Raw genomic sequence first — 20976 nt, forward strand, 5'->3', positions numbered from 1 at the left:
GTATGGCAGCGGTCAACAGAAAGGGCCGCAAATCAACAGAAAAGGGCAAAAATACAGAAAAAGCCAAAAAAATGACAAAAAAGGCAAAAAATACAGAAAAAGCCAAAAAATGACAAAAAAGGCAAAAAAATACAGAAAAAAGCCAAAAACGACAAAAAGGCGAAAGATTTAGAAAATCAATCGCCTCGTACAGAATAACTGAGAGGAATAATTGAGCCTGGAGAGGCTTGCCGAAACAATACTCATGCAGAATAACTGAGCCTGGAGAGGCTTGCCGAAACAATACTCCCACAAAATAACTGAGCCTGGAGAGGCTTGCCGAAACAATACTCCCACAAAATAACTGAGCCTGGAGAGGCTTGCTGAAAAAATACTCCCACAAAATAATTGAGCCTGGAGAGGCTCGCCGAAATAATACTCCCCAGAGATATCTCAGTTTCCACTCACGGGCCAAATTCCCCAGTGAAAGCTATCAAACCAAGATCAGCAAAATTCCCCAAGGGAGGCTTGATCATCTAAACAGAATATCCAAGTCGAAAGGACTTAGACTTCCTCAGTGGAAGATAGCTTTCCAACTCAAACGAAGAGTGAAGCTAAGCCTGAAGAGGCTTTCTAAATAATACTTTGGGATACATAAGATCCCCAAATCCCCAGTCGCCTACTCAAGAGGCATTCCTACAAAAAGGAAAAAAAATCAAAAGATCAATAATCATTCCCCAAGTGGAATCCAGCTCTTGGCCAAACATCAAGCATCAAGATGATCTGCCTAACAGAAGAGGCTAATCACAATCAATGACAAAATCCCCCAGCGGATAACAGCCTACACAGAGGCGACAAAACCAGAAAAACAAAAAGAGTCACCCGAATAAGGATAACCAGGATACTCCACCATCGTCGAAAGGACGTCAGCCAATCATAAGGCACCGCTCATCTCAGAAAGAGCATCTTCGTGTCTACACCCCAGGGAAACAGAAATTCCTCAATGGGCACCAACTATGCAAAGGAAAGTTGGGACACAAGAACCTATGAGTAACTGCACATCCCCTAGACGGATCCCTGCGTTATCCAGCCCTCAGTGGCACAAAAATCAAAAACAATCGTCAAAGCAGCATCGTGGACTGTGGAGACAAAATCAAAATCAACATCCAGAACCCTCAGTGGATAATAGCCTACACAGAGGCTACAAAAATCAGAAAAATCAAAGAGAGACACCCGAATAAGGATAACCGGGATACTCCACTTACGTCAAAAGGACGTCAGCCAAACATAAGGCATCGCTCAAATCAAGAAGAGCATCTGTGTCTACACCCCAAGGAGTCAGAAATTCCCCATGGGTACCAACTATGCAAATGCAAGTTTGGGCACAAGAACCTATGAATGAATGCACATCCCCTAGACGGATCCCTGCGTTATCCAGCCCTCAGTGGCACAAAATCAGAAAAACGTCGAAGCAGCATAGTGGACTGTGGAGACAAAAAAAAAAATCATCTCAGATCCCTGGAGAGGGTAAACTCGCATTGCCGAAGTGATCAGAAGACACGGACGCAGACCCTGGAGAGGGCAAACTCAGTTGCCTAGGTCATCAGAGACCAAACAAAGTCTGGAGAGACAGTACTCAAACAAAGTCTGGAGAGACGGTACTCAAACAAAGTCTGGAGAGACGGTACTCAAACAAAGTCTGGAGAGACGGTACTCAAACAAGGTCTGGAGAGACGGTACTCAAACAAGGTCTGGAGAGACGGTACTCAAACAAGGTCTGGAGAGACGGTACTCAAACAAGGTCTGGAGAGACGGTACTCAAACAAGGTCTGGAGAGACGGTACTCAAACAAGGTCTGGAGAGACGGTACTCAAACAAGGTCTGGAGAGACGGTACTCAAACAAAGTCTGGAGAGACGGTACTCAAAGAAAGTCTGGAGAGACGGTACTCAATCAAAGTCTGGAGAGACGGTACTCAAAGTCTGGAGAGACGATACTCAAAGTCTGGAGAGACAGTACTCAAAGTCTGGAGAGACGGTACTCAAACAAGGTCTGGAGAGACGGTACTCAAACAAGGTCTGGAGAGACGGTACTCAAACAAGGTCTGGAGAGACGGTACTCAAACAAGGTCTGGAGAGACGGTACTCAAACAAGGTCTGGAGAGACGGTACTCAAACAAAGTCTGGAGAGACGGTACTCAAAGAAAGTCTGGAGAGACGGTACTCAAAGAAAGTCTGGAGAGACGGTACTCAATCAAAGTCTGGAGAGACGGTACTCAAAGTCTGGAGAGACGATACTCAAAGTCTGGAGAGACAGTACTCAAAGTCTGGAGAGACGGTACTCAAACAAGGTCTGGAGAGACGGTACTCAAACAAGGTCTGGAGAGACGGTACTCAAACAAGGTCTGGAGAGACGGTACTCAAACAAGGTCTGGAGAGACGGTACTCAAACAAAGTCTGGAGAGACGGTACTCAAAGAAAGTCTGGAGAGACGGTACTCAATCAAAGTCTGGAGAGACGGTACTCAAAGTCTGGAGAGACGATACTCAAAGTCTGGAGAGACAGTACTCAAGGTCTGGAGAGACAGTACTCAACCATCAGCGTCGTCAGAGGCACGTTGGTGTTCAACTTCCGGCTCGGGCGTCGAGTGAAGTTGACCCTGGAGAGGGTAAACTTAGCTACCGAGGTTGTCAGAAGCGCCGAGGTATGCAACAACCTGGAGAGGCTACTCAACAATTTTCCACCGGAAGACGCTACAAGTCAGAAGGTTGGCACATCACCCGGACAATTGGGTCAACTCCTTTACTTGTCAGCCGGTACACCAAAAGGCCGTCCGACTAAGTAAAGGGGGGGCAGCTGTAGACCCCTAAAATTGTCCGGGTCGGAAATAAAGCTTGAAGACTCTCGAAGACTAAAGGAAAGTCAGCCGGAAGGACTCCTGGAAGACCCTGGAAGACCCTAGGATGATTATCTGTAGGTTTAGAGGTCTTAGAGTAGCAAAAAATAAGAAAGTGGAGGGAATGAAGCCCAATACGGCCTCCCAAGAGTTCAGTACGGCCGTATTGAACATTTTAAACTACAATACGGCCGCACTGAACTCAATACGGCCGTATTGAAGTTCAATACGGCTGCATTGAACTCAATACGGCTGCACTGAACTTCAATAGGGCCGTATTGAGGTTTTTGAACTTCAATACGGCCGTATTGAATTCAATACGGCCGTATTGTAGTTCAAAACTTCAATACGGACCGTATTGACCCCCAGAAACCGTATTGAGCCTCTTCCCTATAAATATGACGTCAATGGGACGTCATTGGACACTTTCACACTGAGTTTTAACCCTCTTCTTGAGTATTCTGGGTTTTTTTGAGCAGTGCTCTGCCTAGAAATCACTCGGAGAGTTGATCCGACGAAGTTTTTGAGTTCTGAGCATTTTGCTTGAGTCTCGAACTAAGTCGAAGGGAAATCCATCGGATTTCCAAGTCAAAAATTATTTTTTAGGAAGGAGCGAGCGGGCTTGTAGAGTGAGGGAACGCCAAAAAGCTTCCCAATTTCTGTTTAAATATATAGAAAAGCACGCTTCAAAGGTTTCCTTCTTAAATCCTTTCTTTTACTGCTTTCTGAGTGTTGCATACTTAAATTATCATCATGTAGATATTTCGCTTATAATCGCTTATAATAAATAGGGGTAATTTAGTAATTTTTGCGCTATTATTTTAGAAATAATCTGTCATAGGGAACCCGAAAGGGGCGCTGTGGGGTGCTAACACCTTCCCCACGCGTAACCGACTCCCTTACCCAACTCTGGTTGTAATGGCCGAAGTTGATTTATAAAATCAATTGCCTTATCCCTTTTTCCAATGTTTTGAGTAAAACATTGGTGGCGACTCCATGAACCCTTCCTTTTTATGAAAACCGCTAATCTATGGAGGGTCCCGCTTGGGATTAACATGGATTGGTGAGCCTTTTAATAAAATTGCTCGTTTGACGAGGTCTCAGTTTGAGAATAAGTCATTCTAGCAATCCATATTTTTAAACAAATAAAAGAGTCCAACCATCCTTCGCGAATGCCGAAAGCCTGTTTCGGGCCGGTGGCGACAATTATTAATTTAATATAATTTTAACATAAACAGTAAAACCTCCCAATTATTCCAAAACTTAACTCACAAGCACTTTTCTACAGTTTCGTTCTTCCTCTCAAATCATCATTCTTACAAATTAAATATGTATTTCTAATCCTCAACACATACAGAATCTAATGGGATCATCAATTTCTCAAATAGAAATATTTCAATTTTTCCAAAACCTAGACTACAGGCACTTTTCTATAATTTCGTTCTCTCTCCCAGAGCATCATTTTTACAAATTAATCATATATTCATACTCCTAAATTCATACAAAATCAAATAAAACCAATAATTCTCCAAACAGAAATAATTATAATATTACTCATAATCCTAAGGAATTCTTCCTCTACCCAATTCTCTCATGTAACTCTACATATAAATAATTTTATTTTCCCCCGTACCTGGATAAACAGCAGTTGAACTAAATAGAGGAATCTCTTGGTCTCCTCCTCTAAATACCCCTTGGTCTTCAGAGAGAAGAAGAGGGAAAGAAGAGAGAACAGAAAATAATATGAAGAGAGAATGACAGATGTGTGAAAATGAGAGGCGAGGCCTCCTATTTATAGGAATCTGCCTCACTAACCTGGAACGGCCCGTTCCAAAAGTGGAACGGCCGTTCTGGACCCTCCAAAACTACGCAAAAATCTCAACTGGAACGGCCCGTTCCAAAACCGGAACGACCCGTTCTCAATCCCAGCAGAACGGCCCGTACCACTTCCGAAACGGCCCATTCTCCAACCGAAACGGCCGTTCTCAACTACGTTTTTTAGGCAAATTCTTTATTCTGGAACGGCCCATTTCACTTTTGAAACGGCCCGTTTCGGGCAACGAACTGGGCCCACGGCCTAGTGAAAATTGGGTTGTTACACTTTTTAACAATATACCAACATATATTATATTTATTATATGAGTAAAAGTAGTTTTTAGTGACATATATTGTGTCAATATATGACAATTTTCTTGTAGTAATTGTTATATCTCAATCTCTTTGTTGCTTGAAAAGCCTCTTTACTGTTTTGCTAATTTTATCTACCAAGGCATGAACTCAACACTGCCCATGGAATTAGTAGCCTCAAAAAACTCTTGAACTCTTTCACAATATCTCAAAAATTTCTATTGGAAGTGCTTTGGTTTGGACATAATATCATTAAGACTTTTTGTGCCCACTTTCTGCTCTATGTGAAATTCAAACAACAATTAACTTCTTGGTCCACAAGGCTTGATTAACGGTTGCACTTGTTACAATTTATGCTTTTGTAGTGGGTTGAACCAAATTGATCTACAACTCCCTTCTCTGTACTCTCCCTTTTCAAAAAGTGAAACGTAACAATAACATTAGGTTATTTCCAAGTCATCAATTCATCCAGCCTTTAGTCTTTGTCTGAAAAACCATGATAATCAAATTGTTCATTTTTGTCCCTTGATTTGACATATCTTAACACTCTTTGTTGCCTTGAAAGCCCCTATTCAAGCTGTTTGATTTCTATTCCTAGCAAGTATAACCACCCAATTAGTCATCTCAAAATGTAATCAAAATTTCAGCTTTTAATTGCTCAACAGAGTATTGGTTAAAATATGAAAATAAGAAGAAAAAAAAAAAAACAGAATTGAACGCGTGAGCCTTCCTCAGCTTTATGCATATTTTTCGGCGATTCTCAATTTGAACAAAACCATTGTGTTCCATGGAATTTGGGATACGGAGAACGTGATACTCTCTAATCTCTATGTACTTATATATATATAAAAAAATCTTAAATTTTTTTTAACACAAATATAAACAAATTTTAATAAAATCAATTTATTATTTGTAATAAATATGATTAAAAATATTTTAATAACTGTAATATTAATTTGTTTTGAAATCATTTTGCTTTTTAATCTGATCGAGTGCCTGTTCGTGCAGCTACCGCAGCAACTATCCATTAGAATGAGAACAAGTGTGTGTGAGGTGACAATAATTAATATGAAATGATTTGGGTTATGTGGGAAATGCACATAGAAGTTTGTAATGAGGAGACAAAAGGGTCATCATAAATCATTAAATACATAATGTGTCATGTTTTATATCCCCATATCATCTTTCGATTTTGAACGATGAAATACAGCAAAAAATCCCCGATTGGATGCTAATTTCGAATATGAATCCATTGCTACCTTCAAGAGAATCTCTTCATAATTTATTATTGGGAGAACTCAACTCACCTTTTCTTGAGGTATATTCAAATTACACACACTTCTCCCTTAATTTTTATAAATTAATAATTTTTTTCTTATTTTTTATTTTTTAAACATCATTCAGTTCCATTAAAATAATATTTAGTTAAAATAAAAGAAAAAAATAAAAGACATTCATATTTTTTTAATCATATACATATCTATCATTTATTTTTGAATTACGTATAATGTTTTATCTTCTTTATGAAAATTTTTTTATCGTTCTTTAATTTTGAAAAGAAAAATTTCTTGATTTGTTCTTTCGAACTATTCCTAGAGCTTGTTATATATTTTTTAAATCATAACATATAATATTTAAAATATAATTTGAGAGTAAAAATAAAGAGATCAATCTTCATATAATTACTGACACTTGCATTAATGATTTATTCTTGCTTAATAATACACAAATGATATTATCTTATATAAAAAGTTGTATGCATATGTCACTTAGAAAAATAAACAAAGGAGGTTAGTATTCACTTAAAAATTAAAAGAAAGGTGTGTGTAATTAAAAAGACCTCAAAAGAGTTCAATGCAATTTTTCCTTGCTTATATTATTATAGTTTTGACAAAATAAAATTGATTAAATTTAAAAATAAAACTTAGTTACTATCTCGACCCAAAATATTCGGTGAGTGTTTGGAGTCTTTTGAACTTACATATATTAGTTTCATCTAGATAAGGATCCCTTGTTTATTGTCTCAATCCTGCGTATTGTGTCGTTCTTTTAATGCTATTAATAACCCATGAATCTTAATCATTATGGTCTTATCATAATCATTTCGTAAATCACAAACATCCCGCTAGCTATTGTTTAAGGCCTCATGGTCAAGATAAATAACTCAGAAATAATATGAGAGTTTGCTCTAATATCACTAGTGCAAAAATTGGATTTAAAATCTGAGTTTTAAGATCGGTTACCTTACAAGGTAACCGATCTTAAAAGTGACGCGGTGACAATTTTGTAAATAACATGAACACTTTTAAGATCGGTTAAAATTTAACCGATCTTCATAAAATAACCGATCTTAAAAGTACTTTTAAGATCGGTTATTTTATGACCGATTTAAAAAGTGTTACTTTTAAAATCAGTTATTTCAGAACCGATTTTGTATGTAGTATACAAAATCGGTTTTTCAATAACCGATTTTAAAAGTATCGTTAGATATCTTTTATATTCCCCTCCATTCTCATTCTCTTTAATCTTTCCTTCCAATCCTTTTATTAATCTCTAACGCTCTCATTTTTTAAAGTCTCCAATAAGGTAAATTTTATTGTCGTTTTTGTTTTCATTTTCGTCTTCTCATGTTCTTCTTGTGTCTCTTTTCGTTTTCTCATGTTTTTCTCGTCTATTTTCGTTGTAGGTTCAGTTTTAGTAAATCTCGAACCTGGAACGGGCCGTTCTCCAATGAGAACGCCCCGTATTAAAGTTATTTTTTAGGCCTTTTGGACAGACTAGAACGGCCCGTTCCAGTTTAATTTTTTTTTCACAGCAAGACTTTTAAGATCGGTTATAAAACAACCGATTTTAAAAGTTAACTTTTAAAATCGGTTGTTTAACCGATTTTAAAATTCTAACTTTTAAAATTGGCTCTTTCAAAATCGTTTACGGAACCGATTTTAAAAATTAAAAATAACCGATTTTAAAAGTTTTTTTTCCACTAGTGTATATAGGAGATGGGGACCACACAAGCTAGGTCCAATAGATCAGCTTTATTACAACACATCCAACACATCATAAATATCAGGCTCTTGACTCGAACATAAAGGTGCGAAGAGTTTGAGTGTTTCATGTTATTTGTCGGTGTACATAAGCAAGAAGGTGTGAAGAGTCTAAGTGTCATCATGTGTTTTGTCAACGTGGATAGTCAGTCAAATGAAAACTAATATGATATATAGTCCCTTGGGCTCAAGCATGAAGGTGTGAAGAGTCTGAGTGTCATCGTGTTTTTTGTTGGCATAAATAATCGACTTAGGGGATACTATTACAACACAAAGCCCCTTAAACTTAACCATAAATGTGGAAAAGACATGAATATTGTCATAATTTCTGTCAGTGTAGATAGTCGGTTAAAGAAAGACTAGTACGATATATAAATAAATATTTTTTTGTTTTATTATTTAATTAAGTTAACTTTTAAATTCAAAATCAGATCCAATTTGATTCAATATTCAGAACAACAATTTAAGTTGAAAGAAAATATTATTCTAGTGCAATATTTCATAGTGAAGAAAATTGAGAGGGAAAGAAATCACAACCCCCGTTGCTTCGAAGTTTCATGATTATTAAAATATAAGTAGATGGACGAATTATTTATCCCTTTTGAACACATAAACATATGTACATTAATAAAACAGCTACGAATAAGTTAAATGGAACCGGATTCTATTATACAAAATAATGTTTACATGTTGTAAATAAAATAAAATATAATTGAGAGCGGAAATCATATTAGAAATGGCGAATTAATTTTTGTTACTAAAAATTAGTCAATAACAAAATCCAAGATACTTAAAAAAAATTAAAAAAATAAAACTTAATTATCTCGTATTTAAACTCGGTCCTGAGCATGATTTGTGAAGTGCAACCTTATTGGTCCATGCAAAGAAGGGCCCAAAAACTTGTTAAAATTGATATTTAATAAAACTACATAATACTTTTAATTTCTGTTATTCAATTATTAATTCCAACATTTGAACATTCAATTTTATACTTAAATATCAAAGAAATCTCACTGATTTTTTTTAATATTAAAAGACATGAAAACCGAAATAGTAATACATGTCTTAAGATTTCAAAGAATTTTAAAATACTTCTTTTTTATTATAAGGAAAGTCTTTAAATATTCAATCAATATTTTTTTAAAATAAAAAAGTCATACGATATTTAATTATACGATATTTAGTTAAGACTATCAAATTCTTTTAAGAATATATCAAAACTTTGATAATATTCAATTAAGTCAATTAAGATTTTATTAGGAGTACATCAAAGTCTTGTGATATTTAATTAAGATATTTTTTTACTTAAAAAAATTGACGGTTTAAAAAAAATAAGAGATTTCAATAAATTATTTTGAATGATGAATTTTGTGAGACTTTTTGGCAGAATTAATTTACATATAATTTACTCATCTAACAATATCATCAAAATCTTTGAGATTTTGTATGAATTTTTTCTCTCTTTTTCAATCTTGTCTCTCTCATCTTCTCTTTTTCCCCTCCTTTTCTCTTATTTTCTTAATTTATCTCATCTTTTATTTGTCTTTCTATTCATCTCTCACATTTATCTCTTTTATCTATTTATATTGATGTATAATTTATCAATATTTATTTTTAAATTATTAAATATTTAAAGTTATTTTTAAATTAATAAATATTACCTAATGTTAATTTTTTAAATTATTAAAATTCAACTAATGTTTATTTCAATAAAGTTTAATATCATAATATCAAATTTTGAACATATATTACAAACTATTTTTTTTACATAGTGAAAATTAAGTAATTAAACTTTAATAATTTTGAATTAAATTATTTAATAAAAAATAAAATTTTAAGCATATTAACTTTTAAGTTTTTTCGTCTGAACTAAGAGAAACTTATGGGTTATTCACAATTATATAATAGTGAATACTCAAACTGCAACTTTACAAGTGTGAACTCTACGTTCTATTAAAATTTAATCTATAATTTTTATGATCATTCATTTATTTAAAAATTTTCAATAGTATTCATATATATTACGATTTGAAATTTGAAGGTATTACAATTTTATGGTGTAAAATAAAAATATTTAAACATAAAATTTATGTTAATTGAAAAATAAAAATAATAACCAAAAAAAGATTAAATTTTCTATTTTAAGTTCTAAAAATTCAAATATCAAAGAACTTAAATAAATAAATAAATATATATATATATATATATATATATATATATATATATATATATATATATATATATATTTCAGTAGCACCCCTAACAATGACACTAAAGGGATAACTATTTTTACAATTTTATTTCAATGTTTAAAAAATTTATTTAATTTTCTTGCAAGTCCTTTTATAATTTTTTTCTTGTTGATATTGTTAACGTTGCCATGCTAATTTTATATTTACTGTGTTTTTAATTTAATTTTTGGAATCAGCAAACATTTGAGTGAGTACTCGACTTCAACTTCGACTTTTACGTCCAAACACATTTTTGTTACATTGAGCTTAAACCACTTATATATTTTTTTTTTAATAAATTTTGGTTTTTTAAGTAATAGGTGAGGGAATAATCATACAAGTGGAGAAAATATTTTCTCGATGATAAAAAGTAATACATTGGAGTAAAGAAAACATTGGAGTTAAAGAAAAATTGTAACACACCCTTTTTAAATTTGTTAAAATTGTGTTATTCACTCAGTGACAAGACATATTATTTTTTTAAAATATACTCATATTTAAAATATTAGTTCATAAGAAGCTTTTTTTTTTTTTTTTCTTTTCTTTCTTTTCTATAATTTTGTCCCGGTTCCTAAAATGTCAGGACCACCCTGGTCATATTTTGTGGTTTCCAAATTTTTCATGAGTAAAATTTTCCTCAAACATTGGACCCAAGAACAAAGCCATGCACGTGTTCTAATATACCTAAAACAAAATCATGGGTTTTGTTTACATCGTCGATCCATGCACCTTGCATGGTGAAAAAGAAACATGCATATCTTCCTTAGAAAAACGCGATATATACTTTAAGTATAGAAAACCCAAATCAGCTACGTTCAATGTTCCTAGATCGTATACTCTTACCTTCAGAGTCAATTAATCTCGTTCCATTTACAGCACATTCTAGTCCTCTGCATCTGAGGAATTACCTTATCTGTATCATTCCATAAAATTGCACAATCTTTTGGAAAAGCGAAGCAAATTTCACATTCTCCTACACACATCTGGCTGCGTCGCACCCACTCATTTGCTAATAAGTTTTTTTTTTTTAATCTAATTTTAACTCAGAAATTTTTTTAAAAAATTAAAATATCTAACAAGTAACTATAGTGCATATATAGCAGCAATGGTTTCATTTTACCCTATGTTCTTTCATGGACCAACCTAAGATTACAATGTTAATATTCACAACTATAGCGTTGTTGCTATCACGCGCCGAGGCGATGCGAAAGTGCGGTAATTGCGGTTCGAACCCGGTTCCCTACCCATTAAGCACGGGACCCGATTGTGGCGACCCGTGGTACAAGATCCGGTGCAGCGCGGGTACACTTTGGTTCGATGCACTCGCCGGATCATCCTACATGATCAGGTCCATTGATCCGTTAACCCGCAGGATCATAACCCGACCCGCAACACTCGCACCGAAGACGTGCGTGTCCACGGACTTCCACAGCGAAGGCATGCACCTGAACGAGACCCTTCCCTTTAGCGTGGCTTCGGGTAACACCATATTTCTCTATAACTGCACCGCCCACGCGCCTGCGATGAACTGCGCCGCAAGCAGCGCGTGTCACAAATACGCTAAGGAGCACGCGGAATTCGGCGCGTGCGGGCGCGTGGGCGTGTGCTGTGAGTATAAGAGTGGTGGGGCCCGCAGAGAGTATGCAGTTCTGGTGCACGGCGGAGGGTGCGCGGCGTATCAGAGTTTTGTGGATTTTAACGGCACGGCGGCGGAGGGTGGGGTGGGGATCGAGTGGGTGGCGCCACAGGAACCGGTTTGTAGAACCGCAGTGGATTGCAAAGAATTGGTGAACTCGAAGTGTGGAGTGGGCCCGGGTGGTGGGGTGCAAAGGTGCTTTTGTAATGCTGGTTTTAAGTGGGACCCAGTCAATGGTTTGTGTCAACCTCAAATTCAGAGTAAGCTAATTTTGTGGTTTATTATTTTTTCTTTTAATCAATTTACTATGCTACTTGATAAATTTGTTGAGTGCATGATTGATATTATACTAAAACTACATGGTAAATAAATTCTGAGTATATTTTCATTTTATTTTTTTTATTATGTTATTGTGTGAAATATTTAATGATTAATCTCTTTTAAAAATATTTAATAGGATTTTTGTTTTCCACTACATTTTTCTTTCATAAAGATAAAACTCAAATCCAAAATTTTATATAGGAAATTTAAATTTAGTACTTAGTTTCTGATTAACAACATATGTTGGTATATAATTTATTGAAGTTTAAATATTTTCAATTTATTTTAAAAGTGTAGTCATTTTGGAGTGTGTAATTGGTTATAATTCATTTTAGTAGAAAAGAAAGACATAAGTAAAAAATAAAATAGAGAAAAATAAAAAGAGTAATAAGTAAATAGAAATAGGTAAGAATTAAAGTAAAATTAGGAGTATTTAATTTAAGAGAAATAGAAAAATTGAAAAAAATATACACGATGAGATTTTTTTTAATTACAACTTTGTAAGAAACATTTTAATTGTTAATAAAAACTACTTATAAAAAAATTACTTAAGTAAACCACTATTATAAGAATTATGTTGTATCTAATGTTTTCATATTTTTTTTCATTTAAAAAAATTCAAACTTAAATGTAATTATCATGAATAATTTTTTTTGTTTAACTTAGTAAATATTTTTATTTTCAAAATTTTAATATTATAAAAATAATATCAGTTTACCTTTCATTGTTTTAATTTTCACAGCTATTTTTATTGCAATTTTTAAATTCCTTTGTTAATCTAACGGATTCTTTTCTTCTCGATCTTTCAAATTTCCTATCTTTTCTATCAATTTTGCCTAACCAAAATTCAGATAAATTTCCAATTTGTCATCCTAGTTGTTTTATTTTTGTTTTCTAATCATGCAGATACAAAATGCACAGGACATGGAAAAGACAACCACTGCAAAGTTCGGAAGAAAAAGAAAATGCTTCTGGCTGGTACGTGTGTATCATGTAGCACCTCAGTTTATAGGTTTCTTGCTATAAGCTAACAACTAAAAGTTCGGATCTCATACCACATAAGTGTGCAATATTTAGTGTGACAATAAATCCTTCATTTGTGTATCAAATACTTCACATTTTGGTTAAGCAAAATTGATAGAAAAACTTGGAAATAATGCTTGTAAGGCACATTTTGGGGCAATGCCGGTAAGGTCTGCATTGAGATACAAGTCAATCTGTTAAAATAATATTTAACTGATGAAAATTTTTTAGTTGTCAACTTTGCAATATGCGTATTTATGAAAAAATAAACTCTACAAATAATCCAAGAGCCATGTTTAGCATGACTCCTTAAGTTTCACTTTATTCTCTAGTCAGATCCTACATTTCTCTTTGTCAAATGCAATTATGTAGTAACTAACCACTGAATTTTGTGACTTGTTTTCCTAAACTCTTCTATTTCAAACAGTGGTTGTTTCCTTGGGAGGAATAGTATCTATCATAACAGTGATAGGAGCCATTTTCTACAAGAAGCACAACGCAGCAAAGACAAAAAAAAACGAGGCCAAAACCAAAAGAAGAACAGAAATCTCAACCACCAAAGCGAGTGCCTTATCATCAAGAATCTTCACCGGCAGAGAGATAATGAAAGCCACCAACAATTTCGCCCCAGAAAACCTCATCGGCTCCGGCGGTTTTGGCGAAGTCTTCAAGGGAACATTCGACGACGGAACCGTCTTCGCCATCAAGCGTGCCAAGCTCGGAAGCACCAAAGGCATCGACCAAATGCAAAACGAGGTTCGAATTCTGTGCCAAGTGAACCACAGAAGTTTAGTTAGACTCCTAGGTTGTTGCATGGAACTTGAACACCCCATGCTGATATACGAGTACGTTTCAAATGGGACCCTTTTCGATTACCTTCACCGCCACTCTTGTGGCTCGAGGGAATTCCTAAAGTGGCACCAAAGACTCAAAATTGCACACCAAACTGCTGAAGGGCTTTCTTATCTTCACTCTTCTGCTGTGCCACCCATTTACCACCGCGACGTGAAATCCAGCAATATACTCCTTGATGAAAAGTTTGATGCAAAGGTTTCTGACTTTGGGTTATCTAGGCTCGTTGAACTGGCTGAAGAGAACAAGAGTCACATTTTCACTAGTGCTCAAGGGACACTAGGGTATTTGGACCCTGAGTATTATCGTAACTTTCAGTTGACGGATAAGAGTGATGTTTATAGCTTTGGGGTGGTGTTGATGGAGCTGCTTACTGCTCAAAAGGCTATTGATTTCAATAGGGAGGAAGAGAGTGTGAACTTGGCCATGTATGGGAAGAGGAAAATGGTGGAGGACAAGTTGATGGATGTGGTTGATCCTTTGCTTAGAGAGGGAGCTAGTGAAGTGGAATTGGAGACTATGAAGTCGTTGGGGTATCTTGCGGTTGCGTGCTTGGATGAGCAGAGGCAGAAACGGCCTTCGATGAAGGAAGTTGCTGATGAGATTGAATACCTGATTAAAATTGTTAAGGGTCAGGTTTCAAAATCATGATGAATTTGTTAGAGAAGTGTCAAGAATGTACACATGCAATCTCTGTGGCCATCCATCTCTTTTTAATAGATTCTCCCCTTAATGGTTGAAATTTGCATGGTGTCATTAGTTTGAGATCAATGAGACAGTCAAATGGAATGTGACCTACATATTTAATTTAATTAGACATGCATTAGTTTCATCCAATAACTATGAGAATGGAAGTATTAAAAAGTGTGAGGTTAGCATTTCTGGTTAAACAATGTCAAAGCTGCTGAGTAAAGTGTACCTGACAAATTCTTCTGGTGTGATAATTGCAGGTTTAAGTATATATGGTGTAATATAGAGACAATTAGTTCGCAAGGGAACACTATATTTTCAGAGTTTTTACAGACTGTTTTTAAATACTCTGGTCTAACATTTTCATGTCTTTTAATCTTGCCGGATTCAACCCACAGATTTTAACAATCTTCTTTTCATTTGTACACACATATTATTAGGATTAGTTTTTTTATACAACTAATCCTACTTGTTCGAAATAATTCTGAAAAAAAAAAATATTGTTTTCTCTTACAATATATTTGTATACTACAACTTGATTATTTTCAAACATTTGGTAAGTATGTTAGTAAATTTTGTAATTATGTGTAATTTTAATTATAGGGTTTATCATATGAAAAAAAAATACCTCTAGAGATGTTAGATAACATATTTCTTACTACTATCGTATTCCATAATTTCTATGAGAATGTTTAGAATACATATGATTGATAATGAAATTCATTTAAAATCTCTTTAATTAGTTATTAACACTTTCTTAGTCTCACAATCACTTGCGTGTAAAATCAAGTTTTTCGAGGATTGTAAAAAATAACTCGAGAGAGAAAGAGGTTATCCTTTTATAAAGATGAAAATATTTTATCCTTTCTCGTCCCAGCACATAGGAAGGAAAAGTCATATCAGGTGAGTATTGATAATACTTCATCAATTGATTATCCTTCACATCATACTCAAGTAACTCAACCATTAACAATATTTTATCCTTTCTCATCCCATGACACAAGAAGGAAAAGCTAATTAGGTGAGTACCGATAATACTTCATCAATTGATTGTCCTTCGCCTCATACTCAACTATTAACAATATTTTATCCTTTCTCGTCCCAACACACAGGAAGGAAAAGCCACATTAGGTGATACCAGTAATACTTCATCAATTGATTGTCCTTTGCCTCACACTCACCTATTAATTATATTGTTGTTACCAACTGTTAATCACTTTTGCATAACAATTTCTTAGCTCCCATTTCAACAGCCAAATTCAGTTCTAGCACGCGAGTTTCATACTCGTCTCGATTATTTAATGTTAAAAAATTAAACTTGAGTAATTGTTCAAGCACCAAGTCCTAGGGACTTTTTTAAGATAATTGGCTCTGCTCCTTTTTTTCGTAGATATGATCCATTTACATACAATATCCAAGTGTTCTTTGCCATAGGACTCAAATTGAGCTCATTAATGAAGTTGGCTAAACACTAAGCTTAAAAAGGACCTTTTGACAAGAATAATTGTAGGTCTGGTTGGGATTTCGTCAATGCATATGGTGTCAACAATACTTCTTTTTTGCTTAGAAAACCATGCTCAGAATCTTGGGTTCATTGGAATTGTTTTTTCTTTTTAAGTAAAACTGTTATAGGTTTTACCTTCTTTGCAATACAAGGTAGAAAATGTGATATTGAGAACAATCGTTCAACTAACTATAGTACTTCCTTAACATTGGTATGTATATGATGAATCTATGGGTGTAGTGATAGTCTAAGAAACTAGCAAAGGTCAAAAAACCCATATATTATATAACCCAAGTGTTGTAGGGATCTGAGCGAAGATATCAAATAATTGAAAAGTTAGCTTTGACATTAGTAGCAACAACAAGGAGACTAAAACCTTACTTCCAAAGTCATCAAGTTGTTGTCAAGAGACTCAAGACCAACTACCTTATAGCCAAAATTTTGACAAAATCTAAACTAGCCAGTATAATAACTACCTGGTCAATTGAGTTGTTAGAGTTGAACTTTGTATATTAGTTGGACTTCGCATTTTGATCATTGTATTGTATTTGTTTGGGGTTTGCTTCAATTCCCTTATTGATTAGCATGAATCCAAGGAAATTCCCTCTATCTATCCTTGAACACTTTGGTGAAATCTTCAACATGATTCTCAATACTGTTGTATTAACTACCATATCATTAATATAGAACTCTAAGTTTCTTGCCAATTTTGCTGTTGAAAAATCTTATCCATCAACCTTTTATATGTGGCTCCTGCAATTTTCAATTAAAAGGGCATGACATGATAACATAAGTTGAAATCATTTGTGATAAAAGCAATTTTTTCCTTATTTGGGGGTAAATGGGTTTTTGATTATACCCCGTTCGAAAAACTGAGTACTTAGTGTCCAACAACACTATCAACTAGACGCTCTATACTTGAAAATAAGTAAGCATCTTTAAGCCAGGCTTTGTTAAGATTTATGTAGTCCATACATATTCTCCAATTTTTGTTACTTTTCTTAACCAACACTACAATAGCTAATTGCATAGTATACTAGACTTCTCAAATAAACCCAACTTCCAACAACTTTGTTACCTCAAACTTCATCGTTGCTCCCCTTTTGTTTCCCAACTTTCTCTTCCTTTGGGATATAGTCCTAGCTTCATATATGACATATGGAAAGGTGATGACAATGGAAATCAAGATCAATCCTTGACATGTAAAAGGTTGACCAAGCAAATAAATTAGCATTTTCTATGATATCCTGAATAATTATTTTCTTGTTTCCCCAACAAGTTTGGTACCGTGCATTGGTTTTCAATTCCCTTAGCTAATAGGCCTTTGTAATTTTTTAGGGTTCCATCCTCAACTCTCTGCTTACCCTTGGATCTAACTCCATCATGTTGACATCTTCTCTTAAAGTGAGTATCATAATATTGTTAACTTTTGAAATTGACCTTTTATTTCCTTGGTTAGTTGGCGATATTGTCCTAATGCTAGATGCATATCAGTCTTGTACAGTCTTCTAATTCGCATGTATTGTGGAAATCTTGCCAGAAGTTGAGGGGAACTTCATGGGGTGGGCATAACTCCTAGCTCATTAAAAGTGGGTAATCCTTTCTAAGGCATTGTAAGTCGTATTAGCATTGACTAATATGTATCTTACACCGATAGTTCTCCTCAACTTATCATAGAAAGCAAATGTAGTAAAAAAAAATTTATATATCCTCTTGTATCTATCTTTTCTCCAAAGAAATCAACCAATTGGTCATCATAGGATATTATTTGAGAATTCGGTATTTGTAACTTTCAAAAGGTTGATGTATATACACTACAAGAAAAAACAATTTTAGCATAAGTTTCTTAACAAGGGTTATTGCAATAGTTAAATGTGCAAATACCAAAGGTTTATAGAAGTCATGTTAGTTACCCACGATTATAATTAAAACCATAGGCAATTTTTCACGATTTTTATAAAACCTCTGCAAAATTTATTAAATTTAATTTTCAATTTAACTTTATTATTTTATGCAGTTGTGCATTAGAGTAGTTTTAATTTTATAATTTTCCTTTCTTATGCTTGACACTTAAAATATTACAATGGAATATGAAATGTCACCCTTTAGTTTTTTGCCCCAAAAACACATTCAGGATTAGAGTTTCTCTTGATCTTCCTATAATTGGCTTTCACCAAGGTTAGGCGATTATCTTTTTTCTTGTCGATTGCATAAAGCTAATCCTACTAACACTACACCAAAGTTAATTTTTTGTGGCAATTATTTTGTCTTTTAGGGGCCATATAAATGGTCATTATTATTTTTACCAGCAATTATATAATGGTTGGTATATCCAAAGTCGCTAATTCTATTACTGAAAATTATATAAAATTCTAGTAAAAACTCACTGAATTGTTGGGAAAACTTAAACTTTTTAGTGATAATTCTAGTGGCCATTTTAAAGGCCATAAAAATTATTTTATAAAAGTGTTTCCTTCCCACTCATTTAGTGGCTTTTATCTATTGCCAATGAAACCTTAAATAGTTTATTCCTATCATTTTCTTTTCTAGATTGACATGCAGGAGTAAATATATGGAAGCAATTGACAGACTGAGCCATATCAGATTCACATACATGTACTTCACAATTATATCAGTCATAGGCAAGACAATATATAGCTGATGGTAAATTTCAAGTTGTGACATTATGTGTATTACAATTATCAATTATTCATCATTCATTCAAAACAAATCGGCTGATATAACCAAAATACTAATATTCACCATAAGTATAGGAGTATAACAAGGGACTTGAAAAAAAAGGGAGGAAAAGAGAAACACAAATGCATTTTACAACTTTTACAATATTTAAGAGCCTCATCATTATAAGAAAGGTTTATCCAATGAAGTAATCCTCCAACATTTGCCAAACAAACTCTTTGCCGCTAGTTTTTGAGCATCTTCATCATTATTTTTCCTAAGAAGCTCTAGCAAGGAAGTGATGTCACCATCTTTAGTCATATTCCTTTGATTTGTCTTTGCTTATTAAAAAAGACAGAACTCATTATTAAATATAACAATAATCATGTATACATTTATCGACTTTTCATTTACAAAATCAACTTAGGATATTGGCTTTTAATGAGTAATACCTATTGGCTGAATTCCATCATCAACACAAGCTATATTTTTCTTCTCTTCACAGGTTCTAGGGTCCACATTCTAAAAAATTTACACAAACATATAGTGTTAATAACATAACCTTAAATATAAAATTTTCAAAGGAGAATAAAGTGAAAGAACCTTGAAAAGCTTTCCAAATCTTGCACACTTTGGAATGGTTGAAAACATCCTCTAATATGCATCTATAGTTGATGGAGAGCCACTTGAAGGAGTACCCAAATCAATTATCTTTTTAATAGGGGCATTTTTTTCAAAAGCTTCATCTAAATGGTTCTACATTCATATTAAACTTAATCAGGAGTTGCCTTAAACTTCATTCATATGAAAAATGTTGTTGTAATTGAGCAAACTATAGAAACAACACTACACTGAATGTGGAATTCTAGCTAAAAAGACATAATTGCTAACATAATTTACAGCAAAATTAAGTTTATATTTACAGCAAAATTAAGCTCAAGAATCATGATAGCAATGAGGTGCAACTCATTTAAAAACATAATTTAAAAATATGAATCTGCATACAACACTACCACTAAAGGTTTAGAAATATGCAAAAATCTACGCATGAAGCAAAAAATGATGAATCTGCTGATGTTTTGCTGCTATTAATGCGAGACAACAAGTTGCAAATATAATGTTTTTAAATAATGCAGATTTATTTTTATGATTCACAATTTGAGTGATTAAATGAAGAAGTAAAATTTAAATGAAATGTGATAGAGAATGAAATTGATATTCACCAAATTGTTTACTTGATATATGTGATTGACAAGGTTACAATGAAAATCTGTCCAACACACTTTATTATCTCTATAAATCTCAACAAAAAAAAAGATTTACTAACTCTCAATAATGGACCTATTTCAAACACAACAAAATGGTAAATTATTAGCTCTAACAAATGACATTACAAGAGAGAGTTTGATAATAACTACAAATTAATTGATATGAATATATCGACAATTAAATTTCTTAAACTATTAATAAGAAACTACTAATATATCACATATCATCTTATTTTTATTAAAGTAATATGATGTTTTTGAATGCTAAAATTTAAGTATGAAGAAGCTAACCTTATTGACAAAAAGGCTCTATTTCTCACTACTTCCAAACAAGCCAAGTTATAGCAATCAAATTTATTTCCCAAGTCTAAGTAATCTAAAAAGAAATAATAATTAGTTGTAGAATGGGTAAAATAAAAAATAAAAGAAAATATTAATGGTAGGATGAGTATATAAAGACATAAATCTAACAAACATTACCTATCTTATTCATTATCACTTCCTCCTTTATTTTTAGCTTCAACCTCATTTCAAGAAAACTTAGTCTCTAGGTTTATTCAAGTACTATTCCATCAACACCACTTCGTACCCAATCATTTTTATCATGTTCTGTGTCACAAATATTTTGCAATAAAGTCAAGTCATTTACATCATTATTCATTGATAACTCAAACTTTGTACTCTTTTTTTTTCATGTCAAAAATATCTCTAGGTTTTATTTGCCTAGG

At 33.7% G+C, this 20976-nt stretch overlaps 1 protein-coding gene across 1 annotated transcript; it reads left to right on the forward strand.

Moving 5' to 3' along the window:
• The first annotated feature begins 10371 nt into the window (after window positions 1-10371).
• Window positions 10372-15778, forward strand: LOC109800466 (wall-associated receptor kinase-like 20). The gene is made up of 3 exons (XM_083073684.1): window positions 10372-12273; window positions 13013-13210; window positions 13683-15778. Exons 1-3 carry the CDS (start codon window positions 11409-11411, stop codon window positions 14756-14758), a joined length of 2139 nt encoding a protein of 712 aa, XP_082929810.1. The 5' UTR covers window positions 10372-11408; the 3' UTR covers window positions 14759-15778.
• The last annotated feature ends 5198 nt before the right edge of the window (window positions 15779-20976 follow it).

Source organism: Cajanus cajan, chromosome 4, assembly GCF_000230855.2.
Source record: "Cajanus cajan strain Asha chromosome 4, NIPB_CcT2T_4, whole genome shotgun sequence".
Lineage (NCBI taxonomy): Eukaryota > Viridiplantae > Streptophyta > Magnoliopsida > Fabales > Fabaceae > Cajanus > Cajanus cajan.